Here is a 19944-nt window from a genome sequence, read left to right as displayed (position 1 = left end):
TTGAACCCTTAAAAAAAAAAAAAAAAAAAAAAACCCAGTTACCATCAGCCAAAATTCTTTAAAGTATTAAATTACACGGGGGCCCCAAATTCATTTATTATTGATTCCTCAAACTACAGAGGTGTAAGAGATAACCTGAAAACATAAAGGTTATTTTCTTCCTTTGATAATCTAATGGGTCCTACAGAGGAGCAGCACATATAAGCACTCAGGAGTGTATCGAGCATTTTTTTTAAATTCCACTTCAGATAAAAGTTTCATCCAAATATTAAAGAGATATGGTCTAGGATGTGCTGTTAATGGGTCGAGTGTCAAACTTGTGTTTTCCCCAGTAAACTATAAGGATTGGTGGTTTCATATCAGCTAGAAAAGACTGCTACATCAGAGTCCTGAGGATAAGCAGTGAGTAAGATGGCTTTATTTATAGACTTGAGAGTATGATTATACCAAGTAAGTTTCTAAGAGACAGTGGATGAGGCCTGCTGGCATTATAGAGAATAGGAATCGATTTTTTAAGTGACCCTTCTTGATGAAAAAGTCATTTTTAAGTAGATAAGAAAAGTTACTTCAGTTACTTTAATGTAGAATTATTAGCAGGACGGTAACAAAAAAAATCTTAGAGTCAGTTGACCATGAGTTAAATATGAACCTTTAAAACAATCTAACACAAGTCAGCATGACCCTGCCGAGTATTAATAGAAACGTGACATGTCAGAGCTGGGACGTAACCCATCCCTGGTACAGGGTGTTGGCGAAGGACACAGGATGAGAATACTATGTATAATGTTATTCTGTGTATTTAGAAAGATACTCAAAAGCTAGAAAAGGGAAAAGAAAAAAGGATAATAATTAGACATGATGATTTTAAAGCACTGAGGAAACATCTTAAATTTGCCTTGAAGAACATAGTTGACTCATTTAAATCTTTATGAAATATTAAAGATTATTATGAAAATTATTTGAAATAATCCATATATGTAATGTAATTGAAATGAAAAGAATAGTTATATTTAAAAGAAGGCTCAGTAAACCGTAGGATCTATTATATTGGTATGATAGACTTTATTTAATACTAGTTACTACTAAAACTTTTCTCTCCTAGAAATAAGCATATGTTTAGAAAGATTTTTTTTTTGACAAAGCTACCAAAGTAGTCAAGCAGATGAATCTTCTAGTACGTTCTATTTTTTAATTTTTAAATTTGTTTTTTATTTTTTGGCTGCGCTGGTCTTCATTGTGGCATGTGGGCTCTTCGTTGCAGGCTTCTCTTTAGTTGTGGCACGCGGGCTCTCTAGTTGAGGCACGCGGGCTCAGTAGTTGCGGTGCGCGGGCTCTAGAGCACGCAGGCTCAGTAGTTGTGGCATGCGGGCTCTCTGGTTGTGGCACACGGGCTCAGTAGTTGCGGTGCGCAGGCTCTAGAGCACGCGGGCTCAGTAGTTGTGGCACACGGGCTTCTCTCTAGCTGTGGCGTGCAGGTTTAGTTGCCCCGCGGCACGTGGGATCTTAGTTCCCCGACCAGGGATCGAACCCACATCCCCTGCATTGGAAGGTGGATTCTTAACCACTGGACCATCAGGGAAGTCCCAGATGAATCTTCCAGATATACTGTTTTTTTTCTCTCTCTCTCAAACATTATCAGTATCACAGAAGCTAAGATGTTGGATGGTGGCAGCCTGACAAGGATAGGCCCGGAAGAGTGATGTGACTATGGGGTGGGTGGGCAGGAGGCTGGTAAGGCTCAGGTCTGTTTGTCCGGTAAGTGGAGAAAGACTGCAAAACCCTGAGGAAAGAGAGAATAAACCAACAGACTACATATAAAGTTAACCAAGGTCAAAAAATCTCAGTAGCAATGAGAGAGTTCTAGAGGTCCAGCAACAAGAGAATGTGCTCAGAGGTGGACCTTTCTGAACTAAGCCTTTAAAATAAAGTAGTTTCAGTCCAAGAGTAACCCTGCATCTGTGGACGGCAGAGATACAGCTGATAGTAGAGCGTTAGATCATCATGCTTGGTATTGAAACGTTGCTGAGAAACAGCTCGGAAGAAGGCTGCTCATTGGGGGATGCCTGGAGTGCGCCAGGATTGATAGCATCTGTGCCAGCAAAGGCCCGGTTGGCTCTGTCTTTGGTCTGAGTCCATAGCAGTTGTCTCATGTACGTACGACATCTAATATTTTTGGCAGTAAAGCCTGGTTTATATGGTTGAAAAATGAAATTCCACTAAAAATGTGAAGGTTTTAATGTTGCATAGAACATGAGTCCTTTTTGTCTGTATGTACATGCCTCTATGCACTTAAATGGAAATTTAGTTTTGTTGTGGACTTACCTTTGAATCTTTTTTTAACTGTTACTGCAATAGAGTTGATTTACAATGTTGTGTTAGTTTCAGGTGTACAGCAAAGTGATTCCGTTTCATGTATACATACTTTTTAGATTCTTTTCCCATAAAGGTTATTACGAGATATTGAGTATCGTTCCTCAGGCTAAGCACCCTTGTTGGTTGTCTGTTTTATATATAGTAGTGTGTATATGTTAATCCCAAACTCCTAATGTATCCCTCCCCACCTTCCCCTCTGGTTACCGTAAGTTTGTTTTCTATGTCTGTGAGGCTATTTCTGTTTTGTAAATAAGTTCATTTGTACCATTTTTTAACATTCCACATGTAAGCGATATCATAGATAATTTGTTGTTCTCTGTCTGACTTACTTCACTTAGTATGGTAATCTCTAGGTCCATCCATGTTGATGCAAATGGCATTGTTTCATTCCTTTTTATGGCTGAGTAATATTCCATTGTGTTTATATACCACGTCTTCTTTATCCATTCATCTGTTGATGGACGCTTAGGTCGCTTCCACAACTGGCTCTTGTAAATAGTGCTGCTATGAACATTGAGGTGCGTGTATCTTTTCAAATTAGTGTTTTCTCCAGATATATGCCCAGGAGTGGGATCGCTGGATGATATTTACCTATGAAGTTTGAAGAATTGACACTAAAATCATCTTTGGTCTTGTGCTTGCTTATTTGCCTCTGTAATTTCTATTTCCCTCCCAAATAAAGAGGAAGAATGCTGCTAGATTTTTTTTTTCTTTGCACAGCCATTAAAAATGGTAGTTATTTTGATCAAGCTGTCATGTCCGAAAGCCTAATTGATGCTAAGTGTCTTAATTTTATGGCACCTTGGTTGGTATCCCAACCTTAGTACGATCTTCTTTCTCCTTGTTTCAAGGTATTTATAGAAATTGGTCAGAGCTATAACCATTTGCTTGTGTTCTACTTATTTTGTGTTTGTTTGTGCTTATTGTTTCATGCTGATGATTTGTTTTGGAAACATTTGGCCCTTCAAATCTAGAAATAATGTTATGTATTATTAAACCATGTTTCAAGAGTTGTCCCCAGGCTTTTATAAATGGAAATGAGTTTGTAGCTATCCATAGTAAGTAGTATTTCTCTGGGAGCTTAAACGTAGAACTAGAAATTTTGAGTAGTGAGTTCAAAGTGAAAGTGAGTCATTGGATTTCCATTGCCTCTTTTTTGATGCCAAGAAATGTCACCATGCACCACTGCTTTTTTAGGCTCTGTATAATTAAGAAATAATGTCTGTGTCAAGCTTTCTTTACATTTGACTCCATCATGATCTCATTTATTTCTCTGAAACACTGGAGAATGAAGTTGGGACAGTTTGGATTTTTTTTCTCTATTCATTTTTTACTCAATTTCTTCATTTCTTGAAGATTATAAAACAACTTACCCTTCTGAGGCAGAAGTCATCATTTGAGTGACTAAATGCCTTTTTAAAAATGTGCTTTTTCTTAAATCTATTTCCACGACTAACTAGGGCTTATCTTTTCTTGAATATATGTCTGTACTCAGAAACTACTGCTATTTGTTATGATTTGTCTTGAGCTAAAAAGGCAAAGGTTTTAGAGACACATGCTGTGCACTTAAGAACATGAGTTGGATACACTTAAGCAGTGGTTGCTTTTGCAAGTTCCAACCGAATTTATTAATCATAGTTGTACGTTAACTGCGGGTTTTCTGAAATACGGTTTATTTATTGTCCATGCTATCTGTTGATGAGTCATAACTTTTTAACTTGCCGATCGTCTCTTCTCTACCTTTCCTCTTGGTTCAGCGACATCGGGATTGGTCAGTCTCAGGATGACAGTATAGTCGGATTAAGGCAGACCAAGCACATCCCGACCGCGCTGCCCGTCAGCGGAACCTTATCATCCAGTAATCCTGATTTACTGCAGTCCCATCATCGCATTTTAGACTTCAGTGCTACTCCTGGTAAGCGTGGCCCGCACTGCTTTTGTTTGCTCGTCTTTTTTTCCCCTGACATAACGGTAATGCTGTGTGTATCTCTCTTGGCGTGGCATGGACTCTATCAGATGCGAAAAGTCAGGATAAAATGTAAATTGCCGACGGCTGGAACCGGTTCATTTTTATTCTTCAGCCCAATCTGATATGCCCATGTGCAAATGAATCTCTCTGAACTTGCATTCTTTTTCCTAAAATGAAGTTAGCACGTCCCATGCAGGTATCACCAGGTCATGTTAAGTAAAGAGTAAGAGGCATATTTTCAGTCCGCTTCCTGGGCTCTTGAGTGTAATAAAGATGGACTTCAGATTTCAGTGTTTCATTCTCTGCTGCCAACCCTGCATGCCGCTCTTGTGACCTGACCTGTTTGCCTTTGTCTGTGGGTAACGACTGTTTTTAGGCAGATGTGTTCATGCAGCATGCCTGTATATTGACTGAGCGGATCTTTGCAGGAGGGTTGAAGTAAGGGAGAGATGACAGTTCAGCATGATCTTCTCTGAGGAGACGCTTTCGGGTTGCATTCCTTAATTGTATTGCCAGGTACTGAAATCCTTTCCACTGACGGATGGCTCTTCTTTCCCCCAGACTTGCCAGATCAAGTGCTAAGGGTTTTCAAGGCTGACCAGCAAAGCCGATACATCATGATTAGTAAGGACACCACGGCGAAGGAAGTGGTCATTCAGGCCATCCGGGAGTTTGCTGTGACCACCACCCCAGATCAGTACTCCCTCTGTGAGGTCTCTGTCACACCAGAGGGAGTGATCAAACAAAGACGACTTCCGGATCAGCTTTCCAAACTTGCCGACAGAATACAGCTGAGTGGAAGGTAGACGTCATCTATCCTGTTGGATTTCTTTACCCCGTCCTTAAACCCCCATCAGAGTCTGGTGAACGCTTTCTAAGGGTTTTTAAAATAAGTTGCAGATTAAAAGCAAGATTTTCCCCATTCACCAAGCATTGCCGTATCAAAGGAAATGCACACAGTAGACTGTGGACCCCTCGCAAGGATCTCTTAGGAGCTCGTGCAAAACAAGGGCGCTGTGACCTGACCGTTGTCACCGCCGGCCAGCGCTCACGCTCCCATAAGGACGCGCAGGAGGGCATCTCCCTTCTCCTGGCAGACGCACCTTCACAAGCACATCTTCCACTAGTATCCTCTGTCGCCCGCTCCTGCCTACCGGACTTTTCCAGGAGCTGCGTTTGTTCACGCGGAGATGTCTGTGACAGTGTGGCTGGCTGAAACTGCCTGTTACTGTTCATGACACTGTGAAAAGCCCTTCTTAACTCTGCAGCCAAAGCTCATTTGCCTCAGAGTGTGGTCTGCTGCTGCCTGGTCTTCAGAGCGCTTCTATCACACAGTACTCGTAGGAAAATATTGTATGGGGTCTTGTCAGCCTCTTGCGTGGTGTTTCCACTGATAAAATGTAATTGATAGCCTCAAATCACAAAGAAGGGCAAGTTGAAAAAGTAGTTCGGTTTTGGCTCTCGTATAATGACTAGATTCGGCACTTAGTGAAAATTGTTTTCATAAGTCACTTTTTTTCTTTTTTCTCTCGCCATACGGAGTGTTTCATCGTATTCTTGACGTCTTCGTCTTATGCATCTAAACCTGGTTTAATTCATTCAGAGCTTCTGCTTTCTTGCTGTCAACTATAACTTCCTTTGTCTTCTTCACTTTCACTTCATTTCCAGCCCTGACATTAGTGGGTAGGGTTGTTTTAGGAGGCCCATTGTCTCGTGATCATTTGAATGTGCGTTGACCTATGTGTAATCTTGGTGGAGTTCTCCAAATCTCACTGAGGTGCAGAGTCATGATTCACAGTCAGTATTCAAGAAAATTACAAATGGATTCACATCGTGGGCTTCATGAGTAATCAAAACTGAGAACGTGGGCTTCCCTGGTGGCGCAGTGGTTGGGAGTCCGCCTGCCGATGCAGGGGACACGGGTTCGTGTCCCGGTCCGGGAGGATCCCACATGCCGCGGAGCGGCTGGGCCCGTGAGCCATGGCCACTGAGCCTGCGCGTCCGGAGCCTGTGCTCCGCAACGGGAGAGGCCACAACAGTGAGAGGCCCGCGTACCGCAAAGAAAAAAAACTGAGAACGTGAAATCTGTGAGTGTCAAGGTCCCGAGGTCTGTGTCTTCGGCGATATATGCAGAAGGCCAGTTTAGCAGGACCACCCTGCTCATTCTGTTTCTTCCTTTATGGAATCTGGCTTAAGGAGAGCATCTTTGTATAAAATCGGGGGGAAAAAAATCACAGGGCAAGCATCTGGATTCTGTTTTCGTCAAGTCACTTAACGGAGAGAAAGGAGCGCTAACCCTGAGTTTGCTCTCTAGAGCTGGCGTACATCTTTGGGAGCCTCCGTTTACTCGTCTGACAAGTAGGAATAATACCTGTCCCACTTACTTGGAGGGTTTTCGTGAAAATCAGATATTTGAAAGTTAAAATCTATTTTGGGATCGTTCTCCTCATAGGATCAAATAGAGGGAAATAGCTTACAGGTTTCTCTGGTATTTGAATCAATAGGTTGGATTGATCAATCTTTCCTGTTTCCTTCCGTAGAGCTTTAAAATTTAGCTATTTTCTGTCCTTCTTAGCAAAAAAAAAGGTAATCTAGAAGGCAGGGAAGGACAAGACACAACGGATTGCACCTGGTACGGTTGCGATTCCATGCGATGCGTTAGTTGCTGTCGGTGGCTTCTGGGCCGGGTTCTGTGATCTGGTGACCGAGGAGCTGCTGCCTTCTCTGTCTGTCCTTCCGTCATTCAGTGGAGTGTTCTCACCGCCGTTCAGCAGACAGCACCGTTCTTTCAAGGGGTGTCGTGAGACTGCGCTTAGCCTCTGAATTCTGTGTCTCTCACAGGTATTACTTGAAAAACAACATGGAGACAGAGACCCTTTGTTCGGATGAAGATGCCCAGGAGCTGCTGAGAGAGAGCCAGATCTCCCTGCTGCAGCTCAGCACCGTAGAGGTGGCCACGCAGCTCTCCATGCGGAACTTTGAGCTCTTCCGCAACATCGAACCTACTGAGTATATAGATGACTTATTTAAGCTCAGATCGAAAACCAGCTGTGCCAACCTGAAGAAATTCGAGGAGGTCATTAACCAGGAGACGTTTTGGGTAGCCTCTGAGATTCTGCGGGAGACGAACCAGCTGAAGAGGATGAAGACCATTAAGCATTTCATCAAGATAGCTCTGCACTGCAGGGAGTGCAAGAATTTTAACTCCATGTTTGCAATCATCAGGTAAGAGCATGTTTGTCATCAGGTTCGATTCAGTTTGCAGATTTAAAAATGCATCGATCCCTGAAGACCGTAGACTCGGTGTGAGCGTAGTAGTTTTTAATTGCATCATATGGAAAAATTCCTTTTCTCTGAATCTTAATCTTAATTCTTAATTTAAAATCTCTTGTAGTGGATGGACCTAGAGATTATCGTGCTAAATGAAGTAAACCAGACAAAGATGAATGTCATATGATATCGCTTATATGTGGAATCTTAAATATATATATATATAAATGAACCTACTTACAAAACAGAAACAGACTCACAGACGTACAAAACAAATGTATAGTTAGCAAAGGGAGAGGAGGTGGGGGAGGGATAAATCAGGAGTTTGGGATTAACATATACACACTACTATATAGAAAATAGATAACCAACAAGGACCTACTGTACAGCACAGGAAGCTCTCCTCAGTATTTTGTAATAGCCTATAAGGGAAAAGAATCTGAAAACGAATAGATATATTCTTTTTATATATAGATAGAATAGATACATATAGAGGGGTGTGTGTGTGTGTGTATGATGAATCGCTCTGCTGTGTATACCTGAAACTAACACAACACTGTAAATCAGCTGTACTTCAAAAAACATTCTCTTTTATGCTAATTTAAAGCCCAGAAAATCTATATTCACCACTTTTTTAGCTCTGTGACTTTGGGCAAATTATTTGAACAACTCTGAAAGTCAGTTTATTTCTCTATAAAATAACAGTGACCCAAAGAGTTATCAAGTAGACTAAATGACACAATGTATGTGGCGTTCCATCAGCCAGCACAAAGCAGGGAGATGCCTAGTAAATGTTACTTTTCTTCCCTTTTAAGTGCTTAGACTGAGGCCGGAAGAAAGTGCAGACTGAAACAATGAGCGATACTGACGTTGATGGTGATGGTCCAGTTGGTCATTTTTTCTGTCTAGGGGTTTGATCAGGCTCTTATTGGTTTTTTTTTTTTTTTTACGTGGCGTATAGTTGCTTTACAATGTGGTGATAGTTTCTGCTGTACAGCGAACTGAATCACTGATACGTATACATATATCCCCTCTTTTTTGGATTTCCTTCCCATTTGTGTCACCACTGAGCACTGAGTAGAGTTCCCTGTGCTCTACAGTAGGTTCCCATCAGTTGTCTATCGTATACGTAATATCAATAGCGTATACATGTGGATCCCAATCTCCCAATTCCTCCCCTCCCCCCGCTTCCCCCTTGGTATGCATACATTTGTTCTCTACGTCTGTGTCTCTATTTCTGCTTTGTAGATAAGATGGTCTGTACCAGTTTTTTCAGATTCCACACATATGCGTCAGTGTACGATATCTGTTACTCTTCCTGTTCTTATGGCTTTTGTTTCATGTTACAACGCTAGGATATTTGTCCAGTCTGTTTTATCAGACAGCTGCTTGGCACCAAGCACTTTACGTATGGAGATGAAGCAACAAAACACAGCCCTGCCCTCAGGACACCTGGCATTCCAGTTGTTCTGCCCACAGTAAACAGACCGGGAGGGTGTAAAGGGAAAAAGAGTAAAACCCCTCGGCCCTGTCCCTGGTTCCAGCTTCAGTTCTCATTACCCAGAATCATTACCACTCTTATGAATCCTGTACTTGGCTCTGCATACGCAGCACTCACACAGAGCTGTTACATGTTAAGAAATAAACAGCATGCTCTTCTACTTACTTCGTAAGGATGAGTCATTTAATTTTATACCGCTTTTCTTTTTTCCCCCCTCAGCGGCCTAAACCTGGCACCAGTGGCAAGACTGCGAACCACCTGGGAAAAACTTCCCAATAAATACGAAAAGCTGTTTCAGGATCTCCAAGACCTGTTTGATCCTTCCAGAAACATGGCGAAATACCGCAATGTCCTCAACAGTCAAAACCTACAGCCTCCCATCATCCCCCTGTTCCCGGTGATCAAGAAGGACCTCACGTTCCTTCACGAGGGTAAGTGTAACTTGGAGGATTTCTGTCTCCACTTGTGGAGGCGTAGGGTAAATGCCATGTGATTCCCTTTTCCTTCTTTGCCAATTACAGGGAACGACTCCAAAGTCGACGGGCTGGTCAATTTTGAGAAGCTAAGAATGATTGCAAAAGAAATTCGTCACGTTGGCCGAATGGCCTCTGTGAACATGGACCCTGCCCTCATGTTCAGGACTCGGTGAGTGTGTCCCCCTCAGCAGTGCTCGCGGGGTTAGAGGAGGTTGAGCTGAACGCTTCCTAGTAAATGAGAAGATTCTGAATAGGCCCGCCTGTAGCGTGGTGACACGAACCAGGCTGTGTGGGGAATCTCCGTCGAGCTCTGATTCGGAATGACTGTGATTCCACATCCAGTGCACTGTGGGCTGTCGTGAAAACAGTTGGTCCCTCTGACATTTTTCATTGAACGTGAGGCACAGCTCTTTTTATTTTTCAGAACGCTGACTTGCAGAGCTAAAAGGTGTAACGGATAGTATGAACTAAAGTATGTAAACAATCCGAACAGTATTGTCTCACTGCCCACACAAGGGATTTAGCCGTCAGTGTAGCCGAAAGTGATGAATGCAGTGAAGGAGAGAACAGAAGTCTTTAGAAGCAAATATTTACATATGTTTGTCTTTTGAGCCAGAAAACTGTGGCTGGTCAAGTTGTTTGTGTGAGGAGGTTTGTGGGCTTCTAGTACTGCTTGTCCAGAAGTCTAGTCCTTTCTTTCTGAGCTTGTGATCTCTCTGTCTCTCTCTACACCCATGCTTCAACCTCCACGGCTCTCACTTACAGGAAGAAGAAGTGGAGGAGTCTGGGGTAAGTGGCGGGGACACACTGTTCTCGTCCCGCTCGTGGCATTGTTTTCTTACCTGCTGTGTTTTCTGATGCTTTGCATTTTTGCATTTTTTTCCTAACCCTCTTGCTCTAGCAGAATTTCAGTTGGCAAACTGACTTCAAGTTTCATCTACTGGGGCTTTTGCTTTTGAGGTCATGACCCAAGAGAGCTGTGAAATGATTGATGATTGTTCTGGGGAACAGTAGGCCAGGCCTACTCCTGAGCTTTCAGAAAGACTTTATTTTAATATAATTTGTGTGTTTTGAAATGAGAAAAATCTAACCTGGGGTGAGGGGAGAAAGGATGTCAGAAGGAAAAATTGTGCAGCTTAAACGCTATCGCACAGATTTTTGAGAAGGAAATATATGTCGTACAAAAGGTGCCCCTTGGTGTTAAAACTAAATTTTTTACAGCTCAACTAACTACTGTTTTCATCCTATAAACCAATTCTTTTCAAAAATAATTCTTAACAACTCATGTGCTAGTTTCCATACATGTGTTTTCACATTTGCATGACCATTTTATTAACAGATTGACCATATTACTTGACAAACTCACTACATTTAACCCAAGCAATAAGAAAACAATCGTGAACATCGTAATTTCTTTAAATTTATGTAAGACATCCTCTTTAGGAGAAAAAAAATTAATGTCACTCTTAATGATTGCAACTGTGTGTTTATTCTTGCATGAGCTTTTACATATAATCATTATTACTTGCTGGCTTCTACGAGAGAGCTGCCTTGAATGCTCTATAGAGGCGAAACGTAGAATTTTCTAGTTGGAACAGAACAAGTGCCAAACATACATGTGTATGTAGAGCGTATGTAGGATTCTTTTCAAACTTGAAAAAAATTTTTTTGATCTGTATGATTCTCTCTTCCTTCGTAAAGTTTACTTACCAGAATGAGGCATGTGGCCTTTTGAACGTAGACTATTTGTAGGTGTCTCGGCACGTTTCCAGTAGATAAAGTGATCCCATGCTGGAGCGAGCTGCAGCTCTACCTTTTCGTCTTCCAGGTCTCTCAGCCAGGGTAGTACAAACGCAACAGTGCTAGACGTTGCTCAGACAGGTGGTCACAAAAAGCGGGTGCGTCGTAGCTCCTTTCTCAATGCCAAAAAGCTTTACGAGGATGCCCAAATGGCTCGAAAAGTGAAGCAGTACCTGTCCAATTTGGAGCTGGAGATGGACGAGGAGAGCCTTCAGACGTTATCCCTGCAGTGCGAGCCGGCCACCAACACATGTGAGTTTCTCCTTAAGGTGGCTGCCGGGTCCGGCTGGAATGCAGATTGGTTTCCTGTGCCGATAAAGCAGGGCTGGGCACAGGGGGAGCTCGCATCCTGAGACACGCTCGCCTTTCCCTTGAAGGCGGCTCTGGAGACCACGCGGCGCTGTCCTGGGCTGAGCCCCGTCCGTGCCCAGCGGGGTTCGCATGGGGACCACGACACCGTAGGCTTCTTCGGGGTGACCGGCTTTGGTTTCATCCCGACGCAGCCAGAGTGCCGTCAGGGGACACAGGGGCAGGTGCAGCTCCCATTTGCATCCCTTGTTTTCTCACAAAGATACTTGCCAAGTGATGGGCAGCCTGGGAGTGGCACAGCCTGGGAGTGTGCTGGCTGCCTCTGACCCCCTCAGCTCGGCCGGCACTTGGCAATGAGTTCAGCTACCGTGTAAGGCAGGAATTCTCCACAGGGAACCACAGCTCAGCCTAATGTGTAGCTCCCCAGCCTTTGAAAGTGCGGCCAGGCCAGAAACGGGGGCTACTTTCTCTTTCTCGGCATCCATATTTGTAAGACAGAGGCGTTTTCCGTTTAGGACACTTTGGGGTCTTTTATGGGCAAGTTTGAAGATACTTTCTATAGGGCTTAAATGTTAGGTAATTTGAGAAAGATTCAGGTTATCAGACTTACCCAGGACACTCTTAAAGCACTGTGTGTCATGGGGAAGAGTTTGTCCTCAAGAGGGAGGTGGGTCTGAGTTCAGATCCTGTTTGTTCCTTGTACTAACAGTGTCACCTTAGGCCGGTTACTTGAGCTCCATTATGTGTAAGATGGGGGAAGGAAGTCGTTGAGTTGTCTTGAATGTTAATACGCTTAAAATACAGCATTTAATTGCCCTGTTAAATTGGCTTGCTTTCCATCTGCCGTGGAATTATACACTCAGTACAATACTCAAGGAGTATTGGCTGCTATTAGCAACATAGATAATTCTACCCCATTGGAGAGAGAATTTGATAGTGACAAGACTGCAGCTGGTATCATCTACTAAATTAAGACTAAGCTCGTTCGTATATGTCAAGACATTTTGGGTGTCATTTCAGAAAAATAATTCCTAGTGGTCTTCCTGTTGTACCTTGTATAATAGATTTGTGTTTTTCATAGACATACGTACAGCGTACTGAGCTATCCACGTTTTTCGTTTCTTTTTAAATGTGGTACTTGAAGCAGTATCATCTCTTGAGACGGCTTGTTTCATAAAGTGAATCTTGGTTCCGTCGCGCCTTCTTTCTGTGACGGAGGCTCTCCCCCCGCCCGCCCCTGTTTCTCTCCTTTATCTATGGGCCACAGGGGAAAAAAAGATACATATTTCAGTGTTCTAACTGTAGGAAATGCTCGTGCAGTTGTAAAAGTATCCCGTGTGTGGCCACTAACCTCTTAAACTTCTCGTTCTGTTTTCACACCGAACAATTACCAGTGCCTAAGAACCCCGGTGACAGAAAGCCTGTCAAGGCCGACACCTCCCCGGTGGCCCCGAGGGCAGGGCTGCAGCCGAAGCCGCCGCCGCAGGCTCCGCAGCCGTCACAGAGGCCCGGCCCGGGACTGCAGCTTCCCGCCGTGCCCCTCTATCCTTCGCGGAAGAAAGTGCCCCTACGGGATCTCCCGCCTTTCGGTAGGTGACTAAGTTCGCGCACACTTCTTTTTTTTTTCCCCTCTTAATTTACTTTCTGTTGAAGTAGAGTTGAATTACACTGTTGTGTGAATCACTACAGTCAGTTAATCTTTGACAAAGGAGGCGGGAACGTGCGGTGGGGAAGCGACAGTCTCTTTGGCGAGTGGTGCTGGGAGAGCTGGACGGCCGCCGCATGCAAATCAGTGACGTCAGGACACATGCCCTCGCGGCCGGCGCAAAAGCGTGAACTCACAATGGCTCACAGACTTCAGCGGAAGACAGGACACCATGCAACTCCTGGAAGAGAACACAGGCAAAACATTCTCTGACATAAATCGTAGCAGTGTTTTCTTAGGTCAGTTTCCCAAGGCAATGGAAATAAAAGCAAAAAATAAACAGATGGGACCTAATGAAGCTTACAAGCTTCTGCTCAGCAAAGGAAACCGTGAACAAAATGAAAAGACAGCCCGTGGGCACTTCCCTAATGGCGCAGCGGTTGAGACTCCGCGCTCCCGATGCAGGGCGCCCGGGTTCTATCCCTGGTCCGGGAACTACATCCCACATTGCATGCCGCAACTGAGAGTTCGCATGCCACAACTAAGGAGCCCCCGAGCCGCAACCAGGGAGCCCACCTGCCACAACTAATACCAACACAACCAAATAAATAAATATTTAAAAAAAAAAAGAAGAAGAGGCAACCTGCGGTCTGGGAGAACATATTTGCAAACAATGTGACCGACAAGGACTTAATTTCCAAAATATACAGACGGCTCGTATAACTCGACAACAAAAAAAAACAAACAACCCACAACCCTCTTTTGGCGCTGTTCACTCACTGCCTGCTTCTCAGACTAGGAAGCGATACTTACCACGGGTAACTTCATCTGGTATACTTGAGTGTCCCTCTGGTTGTTCCCTCTTTATAAGACATTAATGTTCACAGAGTTAAACTTTACTTTTACCCGTGAGAAGGACTGTTTTCATAGAGCATCTCATTTAATCATGCTCGTTTGTCATAGCAGTGGAGGCAAGGCATGCCATGGGGAAATTATGCTATTCCTCATTTAATTTTTAACAAGTGCAGAGGCTGTTTTGTCCATATACCTTGTTTAAACTAGCTTTGCCTTATGATCAGTGAGTTGCTGGAATTCAGGTGGAATATTTTTAAGTGAAATGATTCGTCTGGAGGCGAACTCTCATTTGTTGAATCACTGATTCTGTAACTTGGGAGGAAAATACAGTCAGTTCGTGAATGTTAAAGGAGCCAAAGCAGGGACTTCCCTGGTGGTCCAGTGGTAAAGAATCCGCCTTCCAATGCAGGGGATGGGGGTTCAATCCCTGGTCGGGGAATTAAGATGCCACGTGCCTCAGAGCAACTAAGCCCGTGAGCCACAACTACTGAGCCCACGTGCCACAACTACTGAAGCCCGCGCGCCTAGAGCCCGTGCTCCGCAACAAGAGAAGCCACCGCAATGAGAAGCCTGCGCACCGCAGTGAAGAGTAGCCCCCACTCGCCGCAACTAGAGAAAGCCCGCGCGCAGCAGCGAAGACCCAACGCAGCCAAAAATAAAAAAAATTTACATTGTTCCCCCTATCACAAATGAACTGAATTAGTGTTCCTTGGTCCACTGTTTCTTTTTTTTTTTTAATTATTATTATTTTTTTGGCCGCACTGCGCGGCACGCGGGATCTTAGTTCCCCGACCAGGAATTGAACCCGTGCCCCCGGCAGTGGAAGCGTGGAGTCTTAACCACTGGACCACCAGGGAAGTCTCTCCACTGTGTTGTTAATATTCTTATATTCCCAAGTCCCCCGCAAGCCGACCTCTACTGCCTCTTTTCTGTCGAGCTTCTGATACGGACACAGCCTGTTAACCCCCATGTAGGTGTACCTGATGGAAAGCCATCCCCGGCCCCCTTCCCCAGAGAGACTCTCTCTCCAATATTCTTAGGCCCATTTGAATGTATGACCTTTAGAAACGCGGATGGGATAGTCATGTGTGGTCTTAGGATAGTTTCGCATTTAAAGTCACAGAATATAACACAGTAACTTAGAGATGCTGGGCCCACCCCCATTCATGAAATAAATTTTGTCTGAATACTTCCTGTATTTTCCACTTCAGTGTCTTCGTCATCCCTGGAGCTACTTTTGAAGTGGAACAGCTTTTTCTGAGGCATAGCACCTTCACATCCATCTTCACTGTTTGAAGGCAGCACTTTTTGAATCTGTGAATGATGCTGGCTTGGAAATCTTTTCCAAATCAAGGCTATTCATTCGTGTAGCTTTAGTGTAGCTGGTATTTTCATGTACCCTGTATAGATCAGTATCTGCACATGTAATTAAAAGATTGCTTGAAAAGCCATTTTTAAAAGATTGTATTAAAGTAGTATCGAACACTTACAGGTGTTGAGGTGAAATGAAGAATTAGATCTCCGTTAAATTTCATTGCCTCCTTTTTCATGGACTCTGTTAAGTCTGAGAACATAAAAACTGACGTTCACTGAGGTGGTGTCAACCTGTAATGCGTTCCCTCCGGTCTCTTTGTTGTTCAGAATGAGGTAATTGAGAGTGCCTCATAATAAGGCTTAGTAAACATCTCTTAATGTGACTCCCTCATTCCTAAAAGTAAAATTTTAGGGGAAAAATCACCTGGTATTGGCACATGGAATCCTTTTCCTTCCGCCCTACGTCATCCGACTAGATCGTGCACTTGGCGCTGTGCTGGATGGCGTCCCCCTCCGCGCCCCTTTACCGCACTCCTGGGAGCCCTCCCCGGTGGCTTGCAGGACCCTTCTGGGACCCGGCACTCTCTGGGTCCCCTCCTGCCTTCTCTGTCATCCGCTTACCGATCAAATACTGGCCTGATTTCTTAGCGCTCCGTCAGTCTGTTTTCTCGCTACTTCCTTTGGGCTCTTGGCTTTCCTTCCATCACTCCCACGTCCCATGAGCTAACTTTTCCAACACCACCAAAATACCTGTTCCCAACCCAAACTTGAGTTCTGATAAATCTTCTGAGCTGCGCCGCTCTCACCCTAACTCAGAGTATTTCCAGATCGTCTCTTTGTTTCTCCATCGCTGTCTGATGTATTGTTGAAGAGGGTGGTGATCGAGCTTTGGAACCCAGAGTGGAATGGCAGCAGCAGCCTTTCTGGTCCTCGGCAGGTGTCAGCAGACACACGGCGGGCACCTGGCCTCCTGCGATCTCACTGTTTACACGGGCAGAGTACAGAGACCATCGAGCCTGGAAACAACCTGCCACGACATGTGACATTCAATCTTAACACAAAAAAAGTGGTTTTGTTCTTCACGGTAGTCTTTTCAGTCTTGGAAATGCATGTTGAAATCATTTTCTTTCTCTTACAGGTATAAACTCTCCACAAGCTTTAAAGAAGATTCTTGCTTTGTCTGAAGAAGGGAGCCTTGAGCGCCACAAGAGGCCGGCAGAAGACACCGTATCGGATGCGTCCTCCCGGCTCTCCTCCCCACCGACCTCCCCGCAGAGCTCACCAAGGAAAGGTGACTGGGTGACCCCTCTTCTCCTTCACGGGGACCTGTGCTTTCAGCTGTGATCAATTCTAGTTAGAGATTACATCACTTCTGACATTAGAGTCGTTTGAAATGACCTTGGGAATTTGCTGGCGGTCCAGTGGTTAGGACTCCATGGTTTCACCGCCAAGGGTGTGGGTTCTCCCTCAGTTTATAAATTTGGAAGAACTTTGGTACTTTTTAATATTATAGTTATAAATAAAGTGTCAAGCTTATATAACTATATAAGCCCCTTCAAAAATTCATTTCTTTACTGATTGTAAGTGTGGAAATAATTCTTTTTATACTAACAGCTGTTCTAACTAAATATAATTACATAGCATTCATCACAGAGTAGAGGCCTATAAAAACATAAGAAAAACTAATATCTTCCTGATTTATCTTTCATTGTGTTAACATGAGTCTGGATTATCTTTTTTGTTGCTGTCTTGTTTTATTTTTAAGGAGATTAAATTTTAGGCACTCAGGCTCTCCTTCTGATATTAATGCTTTCTTATCTTAGAATACTAGATCATCTTCTGCGGCATAACCTCGGGGTTACTTTCTCCCCTACCCTATAATTGAATGGGCGTAAGTAAGCCGGTAATAAACGGCCAGGACAGTTTTCACTAAACGAGGCCAAAGAGATTAATCCGTTGTTAGATTTCACTGGCACAACAAGTAGCTTTCCTGCTTTACTATTCAGCTGTCTCAGACATGTGTGCGTTCTATGTGGGTATCAGTCTCTAGTCCTTGTTCAGTGGGTGCGTCTGAATTCTTCTCTCGTCCGTCGTTGGGTGGCAGTGGCAGTCAGCTGAGATCGTTTGGCTGCGGGCAGTTGGACTAAACCAGCTCCCCGTCTTCTCGTGGAAGCGAGAACAGTAACAAGAATAACAGTGCACCACGGACCTACAGGATAGGTGGGCCAGCGGGAAAGACAGGGGAAGGGGTCATCTCATTAGCTGAGGAAACTGGGACGATTCCTCCCCATGCCTCATGCTCCACCTGAGGGATTATTTCTCTAGAGATTTTGTTTTTTGCGGGGGCGGGGGGTAGACTGTTCAGGGAGGGTTTGAAATCTTGTCTGTCAGAACCTGCAGTGTGGTTTATAAGAAGACATTTCATAGGTGAACACGTGAAATCTTATGAAGACCTGTGCAACCTTTTAAAAAAATAAATCAGGAATTCATAATTTACTGAAAGGATGGGGAAGTACTCTTCAGAGAGTAAATCAGCAACATTTAGGTGCTCTAGATGGCATTTTTTTATTAGGTTTTCATTGGGTACATGTAATCATATAAAATCAGTATTTTAAGTAACATGAGATTCTTAATAACGTAAAAAATAAATGAATACTGAGAAAGGAGTATTTGGATTTTTTTGTTAAAAATGTCAAGACAAGCCTCTCTTCCTTTGTGACTTTCAGTTTTAGCAACAAAGAGTTAAGGGTCCTTCAGGCCAAAAAATGGACATCGGTTTAGACATAGTGATGGTCCAGGGAGAAAAATGGAGATTTTGTACATTATGTCCTTCAAAACAATTGGCTTTCATGTGATTTATCCAATATATTATTAATGCTGAAAAATCAAATGGCAAAAATCCAAAGATATCTTCTTCGGGTCTTGTTTCTTATTCATACATGTCCATTTAAAATTATAATGCAGGGGGCTTCCCTGGGGGCGCAGTGGTTGAGGGCCCGCCTGCCGATGCAGGGGACGTGGGTTCGTGCCCCGGTCCGGGAGGATCCCACGTGCCGCGGAGTGGCTGGGCCTGTGAGCCATGCACGTCCGGAGCCTGTGCTCCGCAACGGGAGAGGCCACAGCAGTGAGAGGCCCGCGTACTGCCAAAAAAAAATTATAATACAGGGACTTCCCTGGTGGTCCAGTGGTTAAGACTCAGTGCTCCCAATGCAGGGGCATGGGTTCGATCCCTGGTCTGGGAACTAAGATCCCATATGCCTCACAGCGTGACCAAAATAAATAAATTAATTCAAAAAAACAGAAAACAGAAACCCAACATTAAAAAATAAAATTATAATGCAGATCTTTCCAGTGGAGTTATTCTATGCTGTAAAGTTTTAGAAATGAAAACTCCATTGAAAACAAAATTGCTACTGACTTTGCAGGTTGAGAAGAAAACCATACTTTTAAATATCATCCTAGTCATTCTTCATAGTTTCGTTTACATAGACTAATGTAGTATAATTTGTAGCTAAGAGAGCAGCGTCGAGTCGTGCCGTGATCCAGTCTGCATCCATTCCTGGGTCATACGACAGTGCATTCTTTTTTCCTCTCTAAACTTTCATCAAACACACTAAACTGTATTTGAGTAAAACTTGACTGTAGCTCAGTCCCCAAGTAGAGTGTTTTCTCCCCAGTTCCGTGGTGGCACCCGTGGCCTGCATTCTGGTTTTGCTACTGAGGAGACGTCAGCTGGACGCCGTGAACCCTCGGTGTCTAAGGACTGATGTGTTTCCCACGCAGGCTACACTTTGGCTCCGAGTGGCACCGTGGATAACTTCTCAGATTCCGGCCACAGCGAAATCTCCTCGCGGTCCAGTATCGTCAGCAACTCCTCCTTCGACTCGCTGCCCGTCTCGCTGCCCGACGAACGGCGCCAGAGGCCACCGGCCGGCACTGTGGAGGCCAGCCTGGCCGCAGGCCGGCCGGAGAGGCGGCCGGCGGGGGAGCCCGACCAGTGCAGCCTGGGGTAGGGGCTCGTCCGTGTGCTCGCTCCTCTCTTGCACGTGTGCGGCGCTGTTCACGGGACGCCCAGGGGTGCTCTCCCAGCCCAGTTCTGACGTTCACCATTTCCCGATCGTGAAGCGCCATGCAGACTGCTTTCCCAGTGAGGTCTGTCCTTCGCTGGGACACGTTTGCTCTGCTCTGAGGGCCGGGGGTGACTCAGTCCAATGAGCTGCTTTCCCGAAATAGATTGTAGTGAACGCTGTAAGGAAGGTGCTCCTTTACTGTAAGCAGGTCATTGCTCCTTCCCCCGTGTTGATGTTGTGGTGACGTCATAGGGGACGAAGCTGGACAGGGCCGAGTGGCCACTGTCGCTCAGTCTGGTGGGGCCTAATCCTCTTCCTGGAAGGAAAGGAGGCCGCCTTTCGAGGAAAAAGTGGTTGTGTTT

General features: G+C 44.4%; 1 protein-coding gene across 1 annotated transcript in view; it reads left to right on the top strand.

Moving 5' to 3' along the window:
* The window catches only part of RAPGEF2 (Rap guanine nucleotide exchange factor 2), a 273439-nt gene that overhangs the window by 219031 nt on the left and 34464 nt on the right, over positions 1-19944 (top strand). Inside the window, exons 18-27 of the mRNA XM_024736074.1 lie at positions 4131-4288; positions 4904-5144; positions 7184-7567; positions 9333-9544; positions 9635-9758; positions 10355-10378; positions 11418-11641; positions 13093-13287; positions 16651-16803; positions 19296-19521. Coding sequence (XP_024591842.1) covers positions 4131-4288; positions 4904-5144; positions 7184-7567; positions 9333-9544; positions 9635-9758; positions 10355-10378; positions 11418-11641; positions 13093-13287; positions 16651-16803; positions 19296-19521 — 1941 coding nt within the window. The remainder of the gene's footprint in view (positions 1-4130; positions 4289-4903; positions 5145-7183; positions 7568-9332; positions 9545-9634; positions 9759-10354; positions 10379-11417; positions 11642-13092; positions 13288-16650; positions 16804-19295; positions 19522-19944) is intronic.

The sequence above is a fragment of the Neophocaena asiaeorientalis genome, unplaced genomic scaffold (assembly GCF_003031525.2).
Source record: "Neophocaena asiaeorientalis asiaeorientalis breed wild unplaced genomic scaffold, Neophocaena_asiaeorientalis_V1.1 scaffold7, whole genome shotgun sequence".
In the NCBI taxonomy this organism is placed as follows: domain Eukaryota; kingdom Metazoa; phylum Chordata; class Mammalia; order Artiodactyla; family Phocoenidae; genus Neophocaena; species Neophocaena asiaeorientalis.
The sequence above is the reverse complement of the archived record's forward strand: the minus strand, read 5'-3'. Positions and strand labels throughout refer to the sequence as shown.